The following is a 21,838-nucleotide window of genomic DNA, read 5'->3' as shown; positions in this document are numbered from 1 at the left end:
CTGATAATAGAAACTTTGTGGTGGCCTTTCGTGTAAAATCCTGAGTATATCATGAGTGTTTTGAGGTAGTTACATGTCCATTAAACTCAATAGCTAAGCTCACATCTACACGTTCTTTTCTATCTTAAAGAATACACAATGAAAATAATTTGTTTGGTATTGAAACTTTGAGGTTAATGAAAGTCTGCAGAAATTTATTTTTCCTTCAAATACAGTACTGCTTTGTTGATGTAAGAAGTCTTTTGAATCTGTTTTTGTTGCACAAGTTTGGTACTGTCTTTTCAAAAAAAAATAAAATTAAATGAATGACTCCCAAAAATTATAGAATGAAAGCATAACAAAGACAAGAGAAGATGGTGTAGCACTGTAGTCAAGAACATGGTCACTTACTAATCCATACCTCTCGGTGCTGTCATAGCGTACATTAGACAGAAAATAGCCGGTAGAGTGAAAGCTTTTATGCTAACCTGGGAAGTACAAGCCCCAGAAGTCTAAACAAGGGGAAAGACACAAGGCTGGAGGAGACAGAAAGAATGAAACCAACAGTGCATATTTCCAACTATCATTAGTTGCTGGCTTGAGTGTTGGTTGTTGGAGTTGACTGACATCTCCATATAGACCTCAGGGCCCCACCTTGTACACTTGAGGTACCTGAACCAGCCCTCAAGATGTTGAAGCATCAGGACTTCCTCAGCTGACACTTAGGGGAAGAGCTTAGTGTCTTTACTTGGAGACATTTAGGTTTATAGGTGTGGTGGCAGCAGAAATGGAGCCTGTGCTTCATGGCCATCAGAGTGGTCTCAGCCATGCTTGGAAGCCAAAGTCACTGGCCAAAGCCTGAACATGAGGCAGACTGAGTCCATTTGGTAGAGTGAGATTGGACTCGCTGTAAACAATTTCCCGAACTGTTTTGAATTTTAATTTTATCATCTACAAAATCAGAGTCCTCATAGACACTATTTAACTGTCATGACAAAAATTGAATGTCTTAATATAGTTAAAGGGGATTAGCAAGTGCCCCCCAAACTGGTCTGAACCATGAAGACGTTATTTTACATGTGGAGCTAATTGGATGACTGCTAAGAACAATATAGTGACCACTCAAGTGTATAATTTTGGTGCATTTTAAAAAATAATAATAAAACCCAGTGCATTGTAGCCTTGCTCTTATGAGCAGGAGGGAACTTCTGTTCCTTTCCTTGAGATTTATGTTAGTTGCAAGCCATTTTCAGAGACAACTTTAGGATAAATGCATGGGATTATTATCAAAACTATTTTATTTTTCCAAGTTAGCCAAGGGAATGTGATATGGAGTCCTTCACCAAATAGATCATTGAAACAATAATGGGAATCTAAATCCAGTACTAAAGTGAAGCCTAGATTCTAAGCTGCAGGTTTAGTCTTCTCTCTTTAAGCAGTCATTTGCGCTCTGGCTCTTTCCCTTCCCACCCCACTCAGGGCTGCAGTGTAGTGTTTACTACTCAAGTACAGTGACAGGATCCCTACCAGAGAGATTTCCCCTTTCTTTCGTTAGCTCCACATGCACCTGATTGGAACACACATTGAGACAGTCCTAGCAGAATAATTCCATTTTCTGTCCTATTACTGTGGGAAGCCAGGCTGTGCCTGTGGAAGCCACTTGTCCAGCTCACTAAGCTCAAGACTTCTCATTCAACCGAGCTCAGCATGCAGATCATCTATTCTGAGACCGCATTTTACCAACATGTGCAGCTTTGAAACCGAGAGATACACTGACAAGCATTCTCTTTCAAGGGTCTTTTGACCCAAAGAGAACTGTGAGGATGCATAAGATGGGTATACTTACGTGGTGTGTACCATGTTTTACTGATGTTACTGTTACTGTACCAGTGATCAGCATTGCTCATTATGTGCACACTGCCCATCTTTTATGCTCAGCTTTCCAAATACTTTATTCTAATACAATAGCAAAAGTCACTAGTAGCTAACCCTTATAATTCTAGAAACTCAGGAGGCTGAAATGGAGATGGTGATTCAGAGCAAGCTTGCACAGGGAAGTCCATGAGACTCTTTATCTCCAGTTAGCAAACAAGCCAAAAAATCAGAAGTGGAGTTGTGGCTACCTTGGGCATAGAAGCATACACATGCTTCTATGTGTCACAGTAGGTGGCTTGTGAATTTACACTGAGCCAAGCAATACACAAATGGAAACTTCAACTAAGTGCTAGTGGCTCATACCTGTAGTCCTAGCTACCCAGGAAGCTGAGATCTGAGGATCACAGTTTGAAGCCAGCCTAAGCAGGAAAGTTTTTGAGACTCTCTCCAGTTAACCACCAAAAAACCAGAATTGGAACTGTGGCTCGAGTGGTAGAACAATAGTCTTGAACACGAAAGCTCAGGGACTATGAGTTCAAACCCCAGAACATGTACACACATGTGCACAAACATACATACACACACACACAAGCATATGCACTCACACTTGCACACACACAAGGAAATTTTAAGTCTATTGCCCTGTCTTATTGATTTGTTATAATTTATCTTCTAAGAACTGTCACATTAACTCCCTGCTAGAAACAATTCCAGTTTTAGCTTCTTTAAAAATCAAAGTATCAAATATTCCTTCAGAAAACACCCCAGAATGTCAGGATTTTTCCTTTATAAGGAATACAATGTGGTAGTGTTTTATAAATTCCACGAGTTTTTTTTTCCTCCCTCAGCAGCAGTTTTCTGGTTTTCTTTTAATGGTTTCCCTAAAAAAGATCTTATTTTCTGTACCTTTGCCAATGATTGATTTATAGGTCACATTCTGTCTTTGATTTCTCATGTTTTAGTGGTTTGGGTAGACTAATATTGCCTAGTTTCACTCACCCTTCAGCATGGTCAGACTGTTCCTGATGTCTGCTTTCAGTTTTTAAATAGAAGAAATAATAACTACCTAGTTTGAAAAGCTCTTTGGGATTATGGGTTTGGTTAATATGCTCTAAAAACAATTTCAAAAACACTGTAGTAGAAGATTATAAATGACTTTTTATGTGATTGCATCCCCTGGTGTTTTGAAATAAAAACACAATAAAGAGAATAAAAGCACTTGGTGAGAAAGGGTAATCCTGAGTTGATGTCATTTACATTTAGATTTAGTCTTATTTATTCTTGCAAGCCTTGCTTCGGGTTTTAAATTGAGAGTACATAGAAATTAAACGCCCTCTTGTGCTTACATATATTTTGAAAAGTTGTGATGCCTAAATTCAGTTGACTTCTAAGAATTTAAATGACTGTTGTAAACACAGGGAGTTAGGAAATGCAGTTATGTTAATGAAACAACTTTATTGAAGTAATTACTAATAACGGTTATCTACTATGGGATTTTCATAGAAGGAGGAGTCTAGATCATTAGGATACCCTTACAAGGCTGTGCTCTCCAATCTGATATGCACTAGAACTTGCCATATTATATACAAATATAGACATTTATGTATGTGCCTTAGCCTGGTTCATTAGTTTCAGCTTGATAATGGTGTGCAAATGATAAACACTCAACCCAAATCATAACGTTAATTTTGTGTATGTGGTGCTGAGCAAGCACTATATCCTCAGGCCCATACTTATAATTTTGAATATTGATCTTTTCCTGGGTTAGCAACACCAGTCAGTCCTCTCTGACGACAGTGGCAGCAAGTCACAACTTCCAGTCAGGCAGGAGATCATGAGAGAGTTCACTAACCATCTCCAGTGTGCAATGTTGCAGAGCTGTGATGGTCAGTAGGTTAGGTGCATTCAAAGTATTTTGACTCAACAATATTCAACATAATGATGGCTTCCACCCCATTGTAAGTCAAGGAGCATCTGTAGCCATCAGAGTCTTCTTCCCACTTTTGATGAGTAGTTAATAGGATATAGAACAGTATTTCATAGTAGACAACTTTCTATTAGGATTCAAGAACTGGATGATATTTCCAGATAGCTTATATGACTATTAGTCTGTTTCATACATCATGACATGAGACATTCAGATAGATGCTCTCAGGGACCTTTGTCAAACTAAAGTTCTAGGATTATTACTCTACTTCAAATGATAAGTCCACAGCAAAGGATGCCTTTTAAGATTGTTGGATAAGCAGAGGTCCTGTAGAGACGTTAGTAGCGTCTCCTGGACAAGGTATAGTTAGATGAGCTGTAAAAGTCCAGGGTGACAGGCCTGGCTTGATGATGGAGACACTTGCACAAGGACATGATTATTCTCCAGCTACAAGCTTCCAATCACAAGGAAAATGGGGGGGGTTGATACATGCATTTTTGGCACCCCAAAATTGCCCCCAAAGAAGATGCACATCTGTATAGCCACATTACCCGATTCCTGCAAAATCCATATATTTTATATGAAATGAAATATTATAAAGTAACAACCTTGAAGAATTTATATGGTGTTAGAGTGATTCCCTGGTTATTTCTATACTTTTACCTTTTTTCTGCTTAAAGATATTTGTTCCTGTACCAACCAGTATTAATTGGCTGTAAGAATTTGGACCAATATCTCTGAAAAAATAATAATCTATGCTGAGGGTGTATCTCAGTGGTAGAGTGTTTGCCTACTATGTATTAGGCCTTGGAATCCATCCTCAATACCTCAGAAAAGAATAAAAAGAAAAGAAAAATGAAACAAAAACATCACAATAGTCTCTGAAAGTTGAATATTTGTCCTCTCATTGTTGCTTATAGAGCTGTGGTCAAGTGGTAGAGCACTAGGCATGAGCAAAACAGCTCAGAGACAGCACCCAGGTCCTGAGTTCAAGCCCTGGGACTGGCACATACACAAAATAATTGCTTCCCTTTTCTAGGAAACTAATTTATTGAATCAAGCAAATACAACCAAGGGCTGGTGGATCTTGCCTGTCACCCTAGCTAATTAGGAGGCTGAGACATGAGGGTCAGGGTTCAAAGCCAACCTGGGCAGGAAAGTCCATGAGACACTTATCTCCAATAAACTACTCAGAAAAAGCCAGAAGTAGCACTGTGGTTTAAGTGGTAGAGCCCTAGCCTTGAGCAAAAAGAAGCTCAGAGACAGAGCCCAGGCCCAAAGCTCAAGCCCCAGGACTGGCAAAAAAAAAAAAATCAAGCAAATACAATTCAAATGTCATTAATTACGCAACCTTTTCTAAGGGCTTACTTCATGTTCATCCTAGGATAAAGAGGCACTAAAGATAACTAAAATGTGCAATGTGATCTCTGGTAGCTCATAGTCAAATACAGCAGATATTCTTTTTTTTTAACCAGAAAATAAATGTTTTTTTTTTTATTTTATTTTTGTCAGTCATGGGGGCTGAACTCTGGGCCTGGGCGCTGTCCTTCTGTTCTTCAGTTCAAGGCTAGCACTCTACCACTTGAGCCACAGTGCCACTTCCGACTTTTTTCTGCTTATGTGGTGCGGAGGAATCAAACCCAGGGCCTCATGTATGAAAGAGGCAAGCACTCTACCACTGAGCCACCTTCCCAGCCCTGTTTATTTATTTATTTTTTAAAAAGAGTACACATGGTTGTCAAAATATATGGTCACAAAGTTACATAGGTAAGTTACTTTGGTGAAAGATGGCAAGATTTCCAAGATGGACAGCACAGAGCCTCATAATAGCCAGGTCTTAGAGGAACTGACATATCTAGGAAACATTTCAAGAGGTAGAAGGGAAGGAAGGTATTATTAACGAAGGGCGTGATTGTGCATGGCGTTTATAAGCACAAGAAATTTTCATGTTAGGAAACAAGACCACAGACTCATAGCAAAGCAACATCGCTATCAACTGATAGCATGAAAGAAATGTTAGCACACTGTAAGGCCTTCAGAACTATGGAGGGAAGGTTTAGTTTGCCTATTTGTTGTTTTTTAGAGTTGTGATTTTGCTATGTAGCCCAAGTTGGCCCCAAACTAATGACCGAGTTCAGGTTTTCTAAGTACTTGGATTATAAGTGTGTACTACCATGCCTTCAGAAATGCTTTTGAAGGATTTCTGAATATTCTCATTGTAATCAAAGAAACTACTTTTATTAGGGTTCTCTAGAGAAACAAAACCAACAGTATGTGTGTGTGTGTACTTGGGGAAAGATGGAGAGAGAGAATCATAGACAGAAAGATTTCTTATAACTGGGCACTGGTGGCTTACAACTATAATCCTAACTATTGGGGTTGAAACCTGAGGATCACAGTTCAAAGGCAGCCCAGTTACTAAAGCCCATTAGACACATACCTCCATGTAACCACCAAAAGCCAGAAGTGGCCTTGTGACTCAGTGGTAGACTGCTAGATTTGAGTGCAAAAGCTAAGCAACAATATTCAAGCCACAGGACCAGCACAAGAAAGAAAGAGAGAGACAGAGAGACAGAGAGAGAGAGAGGGGGAGGAGAATGAGATCTAAAGAAGAGCTGGCTCTCCCTCTGAAATTGCTAGCTCATCCAAAAGATTTTGCTATGGACTTTGGGAAAGCAAAAGATACAGAAGTGAGTGAAAAGATTTTAAAATCTTAAGCTGCACAAGGAAGTAGAAGATCCCAAAAGAGCAAATCATAGACAGCATCTTTCCAGCCAGTTCCTAAGTGAAGAGTGTTTACTCACTAACAACATTCTTATTTGTAATGTGCTTTAAATATTAAATCATAGGGTAACTAAATATTAAATCATAGGGTAACTTAATCATTATAAATGATAGGTAATGCCATGTCCAAAAAAGAGAGGAAGAACTGGTTCACGTGATTATAGAGGCTGAGAAGTCCTTGCATTTGTAGTTGCATTTGGCAAGCTGGAGTTCCGGGAGAAACTGAATGTGTAGGTCCTGAAATCTAGCCTATTTCAGATTTAAGGAGAGACAATGTCTTGGTTAGGTCAGCTGTTTGGAAGGAGGATTCCAGGCCTTCATTGAATGATACTCACCTACCTGCCTTTGGAGTGCCACCTGCTTTACTCAGTCTACCAATTCAAATACCAGCATTATCCAAACACACTCTCATAGATGCAGCAAGATAAACACTGACCAAACATCTGGGAACTACTTACCTAATCAAGTTGACACATAAAAATGAATAATTAAACACCCTTAGATGCTTTTAAGCATCTAGTGCAATTCTTCCTGGCTAACAACTAAACTGTCCATTTACTCTCAAACTTTTTTGTGGGGAAGGAACCTCATAAAACCACAAATCTCTGCCCAGTATCTGAAGATCATTGAAATATAGGTAAAATATCCTATTTTCTGCAGTTCTTGGAATACGAATACTTCAAATGTTATATATTACCAGATTTGAGAATATTTACATCCATATAGTGTAATGTCTTGGGGCTAGACCTTAAACTGAAACAAGACATAAGACATTCATCTGTTTCTTACATATATATGTGTATACATATATGTATCTATGTGTATATAGATACATACCCACAACAATCTGAAGGTAATTTTCTGAACTAAAAGTAGTGCACCTGCACTTTGACTGCAACATGAGACCAGCTGGGGAATTTCCAATTTGTTGCCATAATGTCAGTGCTCAAAATGTTTGGAATTTTGAAGCATTTCAGATTTCTCATCTTCAGATTAGGGATACTCAACCATAGAGCTCTTACTCTGCTACAATAATTTATTAATGTTATTTTCAGAGTTGACAGCTCGCTCATCATTATGACTCAGAATATGTTGATATGCTCTAGTGGTCCAGAGCATGTGTTGGTCTGCTTAGGTCTGAATCCCAGTCATGCCTCTTCTAAGTTAAGTGATTTTAAGCCTCTGAAGTTCCACGTGTCTTTGCATTTATCATTTGTAAAATTTGGATAATAATAATAATATTTAACATAAGTTAAACCAACTAATACATACTAGTGAAAGGATGTACAGAGAACAAAAAATATGATGTGGGAATTACTAAAAAAAATAGGTACAATGTTTATAACCTCATGTCTTTTATTGTAAAATGCTGTTTCAGTCTTGCTTCCAAATTTATTTAGTATTGGTACTTTCTGAGCAAAAAAAAAAAATTATCCAAAGCAGTAACATGATATACTCAACTAACTTACACTTTGGATAGACTAAAACCAAAACTTCAAAGTCTTAGTTGGCTTGAGAATGACACCAGATTTAGCAAATGAGTTAGAGAAGATGAAATAGAAAGTAACACATTTATAGAATATGCACAGGCAGTGGAGTAATTGATTCACTTCACTACTTCTGTTTGCGTTAGTTTGTTACAGTCAAAGAAACTGTCCATATTTTAAACTGTGCTTTGGCATCTCAGCATTAAAAATATTTGCAAACAAGCCAGTGTACTCCAACAACAGATGAGGCTGGAAAATGCTCAGTGGAGTTCTTTGTCAGGTCTTGAGTTGTTATGTATAAGAAGTAGACTTGAGCTAGACTACCTGTAGGCTGAAGTTTGTCTGATCCATGGAATAGCACCCTTGGGTAAGTCACTGAAACTCAAGGCCTTTAAGTTAATCATCACTGTGACCAAATCCAGTTCTTTCTTCCTTTGTGTGTTATCTCTGATTCCTACTAAACCACCAGAGTAGATGATAAATACTCATATCTGTTTAGATAAGTTGTTTACATGACATGAGATATATTTACAGGTAATATGTGAGGAATTCTTTGACTTTGAATTTAATACAGTGAATGTATCAGTCACTCTAGAACACAGGTTTAGGTAAATCTTTGAGGTGCCCCCTAGTGCTGACTGCAGGCTTAGAGGCCTTGGTAAGTCCCTGGTGTTTGGATAACCTTCTTATATGAAGTTAAAAGCTAATGGAATATAATGCCTATAAATAAAGTTTGTTTCTTTTTGCAAGTAACACCAAATATATATATATATATATACATATATATATACACATATATATGTATATATATGGTAGTATTAAAACGTCTTTATTAGCATGCACTTGTTCCTCTATCAGTTTTGAAAAGTAACTTTTAACATTGTTCATTTTCCTTGTCTACAAAGTCTGTTTCAGCTATATTCAAAACCAATTCTTTGAAGTTGGTTGTATTTGTCCATTTGATTATTACCTTGGGAAAAATTCTTTCTCTAAAGAGGACTGCTTTGCCCATTTATCAAGGGACTAAACATAGCAGAGGATTAAGTCTGAATGGAGTGATTACTGCCTTCAAAAACTGAAATCATGAAAAGTATTTGTTGTTGTTATGGCTGTGGCTTGAACTGTTTAATAGTTAAGCAATTGAACTACCCTGAAAATACCCTCCTTTCCTTGTCTTCCTAACTTGCAAATGTGTGGCTAAATTTTTAGGCACTTGCCATCCTTACATTCATTCTGTAGCTCTGGAAAATTTCAGAAAGAAAAATGTAATCATTGTGCCTGCAGCTTTTGTTGCTAGCCATTATTCTTCTATCCATTCTGAGCCATGGTTATGGTAGCATATACTATTTATGAATATTACGATGAAGTTAATTTTTTTTAATTGGAAGGCTTTGATGTTGAAACCAGTTTTAGTCTATTATGAAAACGGCATTTTTTTTCCTTTTCAGAGCTAAACTCATAATGCACTGGGCAGTGCCTCTGTGTTATTTTTCATTATTCTTTTCTTTCAGAAACCATGCCATTCATTTAATTCTTCATTACAATCTCACTGCAATATGTATACATGGTGTGCAAAATGAGCCATTTTGTTTTAAAACAGATTGCAGATGAAAGGAAACCATTCATTTCTTGCTTGCTTGCTGTAATTACTAGAGCACTAATTACTCCAAATCACTGACATCCAGGGTCAGTAAGGATGACAACAGAAACATCAAAGAAAAGATGTGGCTTGCTTGCTGTGACCGATTTTTTTCATATTCCCAGGCGCAGTCTTTTTTTTTTTAATGGCTACTGTTTTCCAGTTTGATAGTGAACAACAAAAAATACAAAAACAAAAACAACACATACCCACAGTCAAGATTGCTGAATGTTTACTCTTATTTCATTCGCAGTTTGACGGTGAGAACATGTATATGAACATGACAGAGCCGAGCCAGGAGTATGTGCCAGCCAGCCAGGTGGGTTAATTAATCTTCTCTGCCTTGTTTCAAATTGTAATTAAACAAATTCAAAGAGTTGCATTGCAAATGAGTCGCACTATCAGTAACTGCCGCAATCAGGAATAATCATAATTTATAAACAAAGCATTTAAGCCTTGTTTCCAGTTAATGAGATAGAGCTGATAAAATACCAGAGTTGGCATTTGTGAAAAGATGCTACAGTGTTTCCTCTCCAGAACGGCAAGCAGCTGTTTTGCCAGCGTGATCTTTCCTAAACAGTTGTTTTACCTTTAGGAAATAAAGTCTTTACAGGTGCAGGTTATTTGCGCTTCTGACTGTAGACAAGTTAATCATTATAAGCAACACATGTCACAAATAGCTTTCATTGTCAACTGTTGGGGCTATTTTCAACAGCATGTTACTTTCCTCACCAACATCACATGGCCAATGGGCCCTTATACATTGCTTTGAGGCTCTTCTGGGGTGGAGTGTGCGTGTTGGGGGTTAGTTTTCAAGCCCCCAAGCAAGATATGATTGAAAGCCTTCAAGGGCACCTTGTATCCATTTCAATGGGAATGGCTGACATGCTATTTAATCATGAGAAGTGACAACACCAAAGTCCAATGAGAATGTTGATGGTTACATTTATAAAAGTAAATGCTTGGTCATTTATTTTTAGATACTTAAGACCAGGCCTTTTAATCCAGAGAGAGCATTTAAAGCAAAATTATAACTGCCCTAGGGTGCCAGTGTAACATAAAATATAAAAACACTGTAGGCAAAAATAAATAAGTGGATAAATGAGAGTAGGGAGAGTTTATGGGAGCACGTAGTGGGCATGAACCTTTTTTTCTAGAATGGTAAAATAATAGTTGCTTGAAATTTCGCCTATCAGTCACTATTGTTTAAATTCAGCATAGTAATTTTCAGTACTTATTTATCTGTTTGAATAGATTGGATGACTGTGAAGGGAGGTGGGCAGAGAAGAGTACAAAATTGTTTTTCTTCATGCCTGTTGTCACGGAATTAAATCCAATGTGTATATGTTAGAGATGCAGCCCATGAGCGAAATGTCTCCTGCTTAACTAGAAACAGGCAGGCATCCATGAAGCCTGAATTTATTTAAGAATCATTATGATCACTGCCTCGTCTGGCACCAGTTCTAGACACTCTGCTACATTGTTCAGCCACAAAGGTCATCCTAAAGTTCAAAGACCCTGACTACATTTCCTCCCATTCAATTGAGTCAATCAGTCTAAGAATACCTTCGGAAGGCGAGCTATGCATTTAGAATTCTTTCTCAGCTAAATTCCACCCACTAAGTAGCCTCCTCCATCCATAGGTAGTTCTGAATAGGACTGTTTGATTAAAAAATGAAAAATGTTACTATTAATTTTCTTCTAACCATCAATCCCAAAACTGTACTGACAAGTTTAGTATTACTATTAGATTAAAGCAAGCCGGTACCATCTCTTTGGTGCCTTTAGGGTTTTGAAGTGTAAGGGCTAATTGAATTTGTTTGAAACAGTAGAAACACAAACTCAATAAATGATTACTGTTATAAAGCAGCTGCTTCCTTTCAGAGAATCGTTATGTCTGTCTTAAAGAGTTTTGGATAAAGGATTGGAAATTTAGAACATATGCATCATAACAACTCGGCTCCTTAGATTTCTAAATTCAAGTACAATTGGTAATATTAAGCCCTTACTGAAACCAAACAACTAGCATTATATTTTTTAATATGTCTGTCAGGAGTTACTAAGAATATTTCTAATACCGGTGGAAAAATTATAAATATAAAGGAGAAATAAAAAGATCCAAATACGTTTATGCTTTTAAAAGATATGGCAGGTTTGTGAGCCAGAAGCAAACTATTTTTAAAATGTGTAGTATATATGAAAATGTTTTTTAAATGAGCTGTTTTAAAAATTAGACTAATGTAAGATAATACGTCCCCTAGAGGCGAATAAACTTCACAAATTACATAAGTTAAATAGCTTTAGCTAAATTTTACACTTAACATTCCTTTTGTTTACTGTAATATAGTATATTCAAGAATTCATTACCTGGTATTCTTTTAGGGAATTTTAATTATTTTACCCCTTGAGGCAGTCATAAATAAGATTTTAGTCATCCTACAGGAAAAAAAAGTAGTTTTGTTCCTTTTCCTACATTGCATCAAACATCTGCATCGTTTAATAATCCAAGACAACTTGCCTCATAGCACACTCAACAATTATAATTCCTGTTCAATTTTCAAATCAGTACATGCTTTGGGACTTATAGAGTAAGTTGCTAAGTAGCAACATATGGTGCACTACTGTTTCTGTGATGTTGCTGCAAGCATATAGCATAACTCTAAACTTGAAATGATTTTTATAGAAAGCCAATGCTGGAACTGCTCCAGCCCTGAAAATACACTGTAAAAATTAATGGTATTCTTTTAGACAGTCCCAAAGGGATCTTTGGCTCTATCTACTGCATGTATTCCATACCTCTTAAGCTGGTGTATACAAATCCTTAATTTTTTGCATATAACTTTGTAGTTGATCAGCAGCATTTATATTGAAAATACTGTTCCATAATAAGACTAACTATGTAATAAAAATGTGTATCATTTCCACGACACCCTAGCACAATTTGTAGAATATTGGCTGTTTTCTGCTATCAGAGCAGTAAGTGTGCTGGTCACTCAGTACTTTCAAGGCCATTTAACTTTTTCTTACTCAGGATACAATTTGAACTGTGCAATGCAAGATTTCCTTTTGTATTTCTCTATGTGTATGTCTCTATTTACTTTTTGTGTGTGTATATGGAAGCCATGTTGCTTGATAGCTCATGGATTTGCAGGATTGTTCCTGTTGGTAGCATGGTGTGTGAGTAGACAAAGGAAGGGAAAAAAATTCAAAGTAAAAGAGAGAGAACAGCCCTTCAGGGAACTACGCCTCCTGTTAAGCTCCGTGTATGTGATGGAGTTGACAGTAGAGGAACTTAAAAAAGATTCAAAGTAGCAGATATGAGGATGAACAAATCTAGAGTTCCAATGCACAACATGACATAACAATATATTGGGGATTTTTGTTAAGTATACTGACTTACCAAGCCTTTTGTGTGTGTGTGTGTGTGTGTGGTACTGAAGCTTTAATTCAGTGCTTGGGCACTGTCTCTGAGCTTTTTTTTTTGGTTCAAAGTTAGTGCTCTACCACTTTGAGCCACAGTGCCACTTCCAATTTTCTAGTGGTTAATTGGAGATCAGAGTCTCACAGACTTTCCTGCCTAGGCTGGTTTTGAACCATGGTCTTCAGATTTCCGTCTCCTGAGTAATTACAATTATAGGTATAAGCCACCAGCACCTGCAGTTAACAAGACTTCCGACTGCTCTTGAGCCAGATTAAAAAATGGTACGCATTAGCCTGCTGTTGGTGGCTTATACCTGTAATCCTAGCTACCCAGGAGGTTGGTCTCTGACAATCACAGTTCAAAGCCAGCCTGGGGAAGGCAAATCTGTGAGACGCTTATCTTCAATTAAGTACAAAAAAGAAGCCAGAAATGGAGCTGTAGTTCAAGTGGTAGAGTGCTACCCTTGACCAAAAATGTTCAGCACTCAGTCCCAGAGTTCAAGCCTCAGGACCAGCTGAAAGGGAAAAAGGTAACTGTGGGGTGATGAATATATTCATTGCCTTCACTATAGCAGCCATTTTACTGTCTAGAGGTTTCTCATAACATCATATTATATATACTGAATATATAGAAAGATTTTTTAATATTCTATGCCAGTATGCAAGAGAGCAGGACAAAGCAGGAAGAAAATTTCCCATAGGAGTTGGATTGCACCAGAATCTTCTCAGCCCAGTCAAATAGTCAGACTGTGGGGTCCAGCTCTCTCCCTAATAAAGTCAAGTCTCTTTCTCTAGACAGAGACATACTATACTATCTTTCAAACTTACTTTGGTATGTCTCACTAAAGATGCAATTATCTTTAGTGAATGAATTAATTCATCAATTCACCAAAGGGATGAATGAATGAATGACTGTATCAAAGGAAATAAAAGAGATGTTTGGTTTTCTTCACCAGAACTTTTTAAACATAACCAAGATTATATTGTGTTTTATTATTTTTTAATAGTTTTGATTGCGACTGCTGCTCCTCATTCTTTCTTCATCTACGGCAATTTCAAGATACCCTTCTCTATGTTTCCTCTCCACTCTCTGTCATCTGCTCATGTGAGAAACATTTCACTCTTTACACACAAGAACTCTGATCTTTCCATCCCTTCCTCAAGGGTTGTACTGTGAGAATAAAAGGTGGTGAAGGATTGACTGATATTTTTATATAAGAAGTAACCCCATGATGGCAAGAATCAGACAAAAATTCATGTTCAGTGATGGAGAAGTTTAGGTTATTTGATCGTGTTAACTTTTTTCAACAAGTCAGTGTCTTCTGACCTTGGCTTTTATTACATTTAATAAAATACACCCTATCTTCTGTTTTGTTTCTCTAAGCCTCTTGCTTCCTGTGTTTTCTCCCTCTGTCCTTCCATCCTTTCTTTCCTTTCCCTCTTGTTCTTTCTGTGAATAGTTACACTTTACGCTTGAATGGATTTGTTATTAATTCTGAACATCATAGTAAGTGATAAATAGTAAATTTCCTGGCTTGAGCTCATATTTCAGTTTTTTTCAGCTTGTGATCAGTTTTCTCTATGCTTTTTCTCCTTGATAACCTTTACTTGAATTTTGCCTTTTGCCTGAGTTCTCAAATCTCAATGTTAAAGATAACAATGGCAAATCTATGGTTTGGACAAGTCTCCCTAAAAGATCCATGTGATAAAGGTTTTCTCCACATGGTGGCAGTATTGGGAGAAGTTGCAACTTCCAGGAAGTAAGTCCAATTGCAAGCCAAGCCTTCAGGTCAGGAAGGGCCTGCCCTTGAAGGGGATTCTGGGATTGCAACCCCTTCTCCACTGCTCTCTTTTGCTTCCTAGCCTTGAGTTGAGGACTTTGTCCTGCTACATGCCTACTTGCCATTGCTACCAGGAGGTTTAGCAGAGGCCCAAAAGCAATGGGTCAGCTCAGTAATGGACTGGGACATCTAAATCCTTGAGCCCAAATAAATTTACCATTTCTCTCTGTAAGTTTCATTATAGCAAAGAAAAGCTTACAGAAATTACACATTTTCCTGGAGTCTTGTAACAGCATTTGATGTAGACTTCCTACTATACATTTTCATATAAAATTTGAAGAGCATCTGTATACCTAGGGCAGCTAACTCATGAGTTTCGGGTTTGCTTTGTGACCCCACTAGACATCATCCCAGACAGCAGATCCAACTCAGTTTATCAGTTAATCAAAATGCAGTTATACACTTCCAGCCTACTTTCTCATCCCTCAAACTTCTTCTTCTTGAATCCACTGTAGTTTAAGTCTTAACACCACCCATCCCATCACACAAAATGGAGACTGAGAAGGTGCACTTATCTCAGGCATTAGCTAGTACTAGACACTGTAAATACTATTTTCTTCCTTAGCTTTTGAATATGTCTCTTCTTTTCCATTTACCCAATGACTGCCTTAGTTCTGGGCCAGTTGGTTTCTCATGAATTTATCCCTTTCTCACTTCCAACTTTCCATTTCTCTCAGTAATATACCATGACTTACTTTGCCAGTGTCCACACATCCAAGTTGAGGAGGTCCCTGGTTGTCACTCTGTATCAGGTGGCATACTAGAATCCCTAAGGATGTCCTGGTCTTGTCCACCTCATAGTGAGTTCTTGAAGGTGGTACTTGCTCTTATTTCTTTCCAGATCACCTGTGCCTAAGATAATACACGCTAAAACTAAAAAGAGCCAAATTTGGAGCTGGGGCTCAAGTAGTAGAACAACCTTGAATGAAAATCTAAAGCCAAAGGGACAAGACCCAAGCTCTGTATTCAAGTCCTAGTATCTGCACACACGCGCGCGCGCACACACACACACACCATATTGTGTGTACTTTTTTCTCACATAATTCCTTGAGTCTTCTACTTGCAAAAACTCATAAACCTGCATTGCAGACATCCAGTAAATATGGCCCTGCCTGATTCATAGCAATGGCACCCCTTGTCTGGGTGTCACTGCCTCAACACATTTAACATGAAACTCTAGTACTCCTTTCTGGGAGAGGCATATCAAGGACAAGCCCAGAAGAGTTAATGTGATAATAAACTACATGATAATAGGCAATAATTGCATGCTGCTGTTTGAAATGAGCAAGACAATGATAGTGGGATCACTAGGACCATAGCAGTTCTATTTTTATACAACATTCTCTCAAATCTAATGCTGGAATTATGTTTAAGATTTGCAAACATACCAATGACTCTCTCTATGTTGTAATTACATGTTTTCCTAGTGAGAAAATTCTCTAGGTTAGAGTGTAAATGAGGTATGACAAAAAGAGCCTAGAAAGTATAGGATTTTTTTCTCTAAAAAGTCTCTTTACTCTGGGCCATAAAATTTCCATGATTGTGACATAAATTTGAACCATAAATTAAACCAATTACTTTTAGATTGGTTCCTTTTGGAAAATTTTCAGGAGTAAAGTCAACTTGACTTTTTGACCACTGGCCCAATAAAATGATAAAGCTGCCATGCTCTGAATAATCTAGTTAGTCTAACAAAGTCTGGCATCTTAACAAGCCCAGACTAGTTACTCAAACCAGTCTTCAGTGTAACATTCAAATGATTACTCTGTACAGTCCCGGAGGTATTCATTACAGACAAAATTGCTCTTGTTGCCTTGCATACAAGCTGAGTTTTCAATGGGAAATGAAAGGATGCCTGGAAAAATAGGCCACCTAATTAAGTTAAACTACTCTAGCATTTGGCTTGACATCTTCATTACTCAAAATTAAAAAGATGCTTCACTTGAGCACACAAGTTACTATTGTTTATGTTGTTTTCTTCCTAAATTGGTTTCTTACATGGAAGTCTTTTTTTCAGCATTATATCTTGAAATAGCTCACATGTTTCTTCCAGTTTATGAAAATGTCAATAGCTGAATGAATACTGAAGACAGGCCCCATATATATACAAATATATACAGTTGGGCTGTTGATCATTAAACACACATTGATCCTCCTATCTATTTTCTTGATCATTTATGTACTGGTCCAGTTAAACTTTGATTCCTTGTTTGCTCATACAGGCTTTATTTAATCTTCATATTATTTTAGTTGGGTATTGACTCTGTTAGTGATAAATGACCACCTACATGAGAAATATGAATTCCTAAAAAAAAAGTGAATAAGACCATAAAATTTAAACTGAAATCCACTTGTCCAGTAGAGGTGTTTTATATCAGCTTGCGAATGAAGCTATTTTAGGAACTTTTAAAAACATAAACATGTGCTAAGCTTACCATGTACTGATTGCCAGTTTCTTCTCATTGACACTAATGAGGCTGCTGACAGGTTAAATGTTGTGTATCATATACATTTCCAAGCTGTGGGATTTGTGAATATAAGGCTCATTTTTTATTTCAGAAAATGAATGTTTGTTGTTGGGTAGGCTTATAGATTTCTAATTGTCTAATAGTATGTTTTTTTCAAGCATTAAGGTAATGTATTCTAATAATAAAATAATGAAAATATCTGGGTAGAATAGAATTAGTGGAAAAAAACCAGATTCTTAAAACTTCAAGCTCCATTTGGAACATGATTTACTCATAGGGAAAATGTCAAAAGATGCCAGGATATTTAGGCCATGAGAATGGACACGTGGCTCCAGTATAAAGCCTGACGACAGAGTTACACTGTGGCATTTGGTACAATTTGTATTTTGTATTGGTACAAATGTATTTTCAGTCTTTCTGTTTCTTTCCTTTGCACATAAATAACAAGGAAAAATAAATGATCTTTCCTGCTTAAAATTTGCCATTATAATATGCTATATTTTTCTGACACTTATACTAACATGAACCAATAACTCAATAATGCCAAAAACCTAAGTGGAGTATTTCAATTTTAGAAAAATGATATGTTGATAGTTCATGTTTGTCATTCTAGCTGCTCATGAGGCTGAGATCTAAGGATTGAGGTTCAAAGCCAGCCAGAGCAGAAAAGCACATGTGATTTTTTTTTTTATCTCCAGTTAACTAGCAAAATGTCCTAAGTGGAGGCGTAACATAAATGGTCGAGCACTGGTTTTGAGGGAAAAAACCAAGTAAGATCAAGGCTTTGAGTTCAAACCCCAGGACTGGCACATGTGCATGCGTGCACACACACACACACACACACACAGAGCAATATTCCAGTAATGTAGACTGTTTAGACAACTGTTTCCAAGACACTTAAAAGATTGTTCTAAACAGTTTCTAAAACTGTAATGTGTGGTTTTGCCCAATTTTTGTATAAAATTCTGAGGCTTTGTAAAGCTCAGTTTTTTCCATCCTCCCTCTTTGTTCTGAGATCTCCTTCATATCTCTGACTACACCCTAAACACCTTTAAAAAGTGTCAAGCTTTCCTTAACCATTTCAGTTTTGTAGTTTAGGAGTTGACACTCTCGGAAACACAAAGAGGGGGGTACAGCTTAATTTAAAAAAAATTTTTTTTGTAGTTGTTGGTGTTTGGTCGGTGGTCATGGAGCTTGAACTCAGGGCGCTATCCCTGAGCTCTTCTGCTCAAGACAAGGGCTCTACCACTTAAGCCTCAGTGCCACTTCTGGTTTTCTGGTGGTTAATTGAAGATAAAAGTCTCAGGGACGTTCCTGCCTGGGCTGGCTTTGAACCTCGATCCTTAGATCTCAGGCTCCTGAGTAGCTAGGATTGTAGGCGTGAGCCACTGGCACCTGACTATTTTTTTTAATCTTCTAAGTTTTTTATTCTGTGTTTTTTTCTGTTCTATATAATTTAACTATACCTCTAATGACTTGAAACTAACTAGTAGCTATCTTGGAAAATGTTCTCTATTCTTACTTTACTGGTTGTCAGTTCTGATCATTGACCTTATGGGTAGGAAAGCAATGAAGTGAATTTCAAGAATCAACATTAAGTTATTCAAATGAGATCATTTAATATGAAACCACAGAGCTCTGAGGGACAAGTTGAGTCCAGTAGTGAAAGCCTTTCTGGATACTACTGGGCTTCCTGGCATTTCAGGAGAAGGCTCTTCAAGAGCTTATGAGCCTTCTAAGAGTTGTTATTTTCCAAAATCACAAACCAGAGTTGGCCTTAGAGGCACTGAGGATGGGAAAGCAAGAGGCAGGACCATCAGAGTCACCTTCAGGGAACGTGGACTCATCTGCACTGTGGGTACTGAGTCACTTATTTCCAAAATCGAACACTATTCTCTCACATGTTTTCCATAGTTCTTCCAGCATTATCTTGGTTAGCATTCAAAGGAGTATGTCAGTGGGAAACTGTCACCAGATGATGTGTTAGTCGCCATGCTGCTTCACCCCCCCAGCTATTTCTTCCTCCTTCTCTGACTTCAGTTAAGCTTGCTGCCTTTAAAGATGATGGTTAGGAAGTGGAGCTGTAGCTAAAAGTGACAGAGCACTAGTCTTGAACCAGAAAGGTCAGAAACAGCACCCAGAACCTCAAGTTCAAGCCCCATGACTGACAAAAAAAAAGATGATTATTTTCAGTAGGAAGCTTCTGCTTGGCTGGAAGTTTAGGTTAGAATGTGTTAGCCTCAAGGTTATAAATGAATTAGCTCCATGAGAATAATAATAGTTGTCATATTCAAGCTCCCTGTTGCTGGCAATAAACTAAGCATAGGATTTGCAGACATTATCTCACTTAATCTTTACAACAGTTCAGACACAATGAAACAGATTGACTAACTAGGGAAACATCAAAAAAATATTGTACATTTCAAGAATGAAGACTGGCTTGGAGAAAGTCTGAGGCCCCAGTCAGACTACATCCTTGATTCTATCTTTAATTTTACTGTAGAACTGTAAAATCAAAATGTTGACATACTAATTTCAGTGCTTTTCCATACTGAGAGAGCCACAGTGTGTTACACATTTGAAAACATTCTGAAACATGCTAGGTTGAGCCAAATGAAACCAAGGATATTTGAACTTGCTTTGGCTACAAAGTCAGCAAATTGACATTTTTTCACTTATAAAAGCTGTGGAAATAAAAGGTTGCTGCCTACAATACCCATATTCATTTATCCATAGTGGCAATTTCCCTCCCTGTCTTTACTAGCTGTTTTCTTGTGTGTACCAATCCTGCCCTATATTTTGCAGATGAAGAAAGTGAAGTTTAAGGATTTGATTGTACTTAAAAAACTAGTTGGATGGGGGGGCAGAAATCCAAATCATTGTTATGTGTATGTATATATATATATATATATATATATGTATATGTATGTATATACACACACACACACATATATATATATATACATATATTTTATTTATTTATTTATTTTTTGTCAGTCATGGGCCCTGAACTCTGGGCCAGGGCACTATCCCTTAGCTCTTCTGCTCAAGGCTACTGCTCTACCAATTGAGCCACAGTGCCATTTCCAGCTTTTTCTGCTTATGTGATGCTAAAGAATCAAACCCAAGGCCTCATTCATGCAAGGCAAGCACTCTACCACTGAGCCACCTTCCCAGCCTCTGTTGTGTATATTTTTAAAAACATTTAATAATTGAATAAAATTCAGTAAGGTTTAAAATATTATTGTCATTGTTATTTCTATTGTTACTATTTTGCCTCAGTATTGGGGCTTGAACTCAATGTCTGGATGTGTTCCTTAGCTCTTTTACTCAAAAATAACATGCTTTCACTTGAGTTACAACTCCACTTCTGGCTTTTTGGTGGCTAATTAGAGGTAGGAGTCTCACAAATTTTCCTGCTTGGGTTGGTTTTGAACCATGAGCCTCAGATTTCAGACTCTTGAGTCACTAGGATTACAGATATAAGCCATCAACACCTAGCTTAAAATAATTTGGGGCAAAATAACTTGGGCAACCTTTAATTTTTAATAAATTTTATTTAAAAGAAATCCCATAAGGTCACTATCTTAGGCCTCTGCTTGGGCATTCTGTGATTCCATTTAAAGCATGAATTTAGAACTCTAGGTGGTATTGTAAAGAAATAAATAGATAAAATTATTCACCACAGTGATTCATGTCAGAAAAATTGTGTTATCTCCTAAGTGTTCAAAATAGACAATGGATAGACTAAAAGAGAGCATGAAAACAATGATAAAATATGCACTATGCAGATAAATATGCAGCTATTTAAACAGTAGTATAGATGATATCTATTGGCATGGAAAATGATTTATAGTCCATTTTATGAGATCAGATTAAATTATACAATGGAATAGCAATAACAATATAGTTAACATTTATTATTGCTATATATAAAGCAGCATACTACCAAGAGTATGTGCATTGTGTTATATGTAATAATCCTTTAATGAGCTGAACATTGTTATCATTCCTATTTTATTGATTAAGAAACTGAGACATAAAGAATTAAGTAACAGTATCTCTTAACAGATCACCTGAGAGCTCCATCTGGCATTCCTAGTTCCAAATTTAGGCTTCTGTGATCAGACTTGCATGAGTGAAATCACAATCAAAAGCACAAAATGAAATAGCATGCATGCACTAAAATGAATTTGAAAGATTTGTGGGTTTTTTTTCTTAATCCTTATTCATTGTAACTGTATCATAATCATACACAAGCTTGGCTTTAAAACATCCTCTAAAAATACTGTCATGTAGACCTCTAAGCAATACTGGGAGAAAACAAATCTCTTCCCTGTTCTTGTATTATTAGTGAAGGTAGTTTACTAATAGAAAAATCAGAGAAACCCCTGAATATAAAAGCTAAGGGCTTTTCT

General features: G+C 37.2%; 1 protein-coding gene across 1 annotated transcript in view; it reads left to right on the top strand.

Annotated features, from left to right (window-relative positions):
- Tox (thymocyte selection-associated high mobility group box) overlaps positions 1 to 21,838 on the top strand; it is a 307,815-nt gene that overhangs the window by 146,246 nt on the left and 139,731 nt on the right. Inside the window, exon 2 of the mRNA XM_013009422.1 lies at positions 9,945 to 10,010. Within this exon, the coding sequence (XP_012864876.1) occupies positions 9,945 to 10,010 (66 nt within the window). The remainder of the gene's footprint in view (positions 1 to 9,944; positions 10,011 to 21,838) is intronic.

This window comes from Dipodomys ordii, unplaced genomic scaffold, assembly GCF_000151885.1.
Source record: "Dipodomys ordii isolate 6190 unplaced genomic scaffold, Dord_2.0 Scaffold9, whole genome shotgun sequence".
In the NCBI taxonomy this organism is placed as follows: Eukaryota; Metazoa; Chordata; class Mammalia; order Rodentia; family Heteromyidae; genus Dipodomys; species Dipodomys ordii.
Note: the sequence above shows the minus strand (reverse complement) of the source record. Positions and strands in the feature narration are given on the sequence as shown.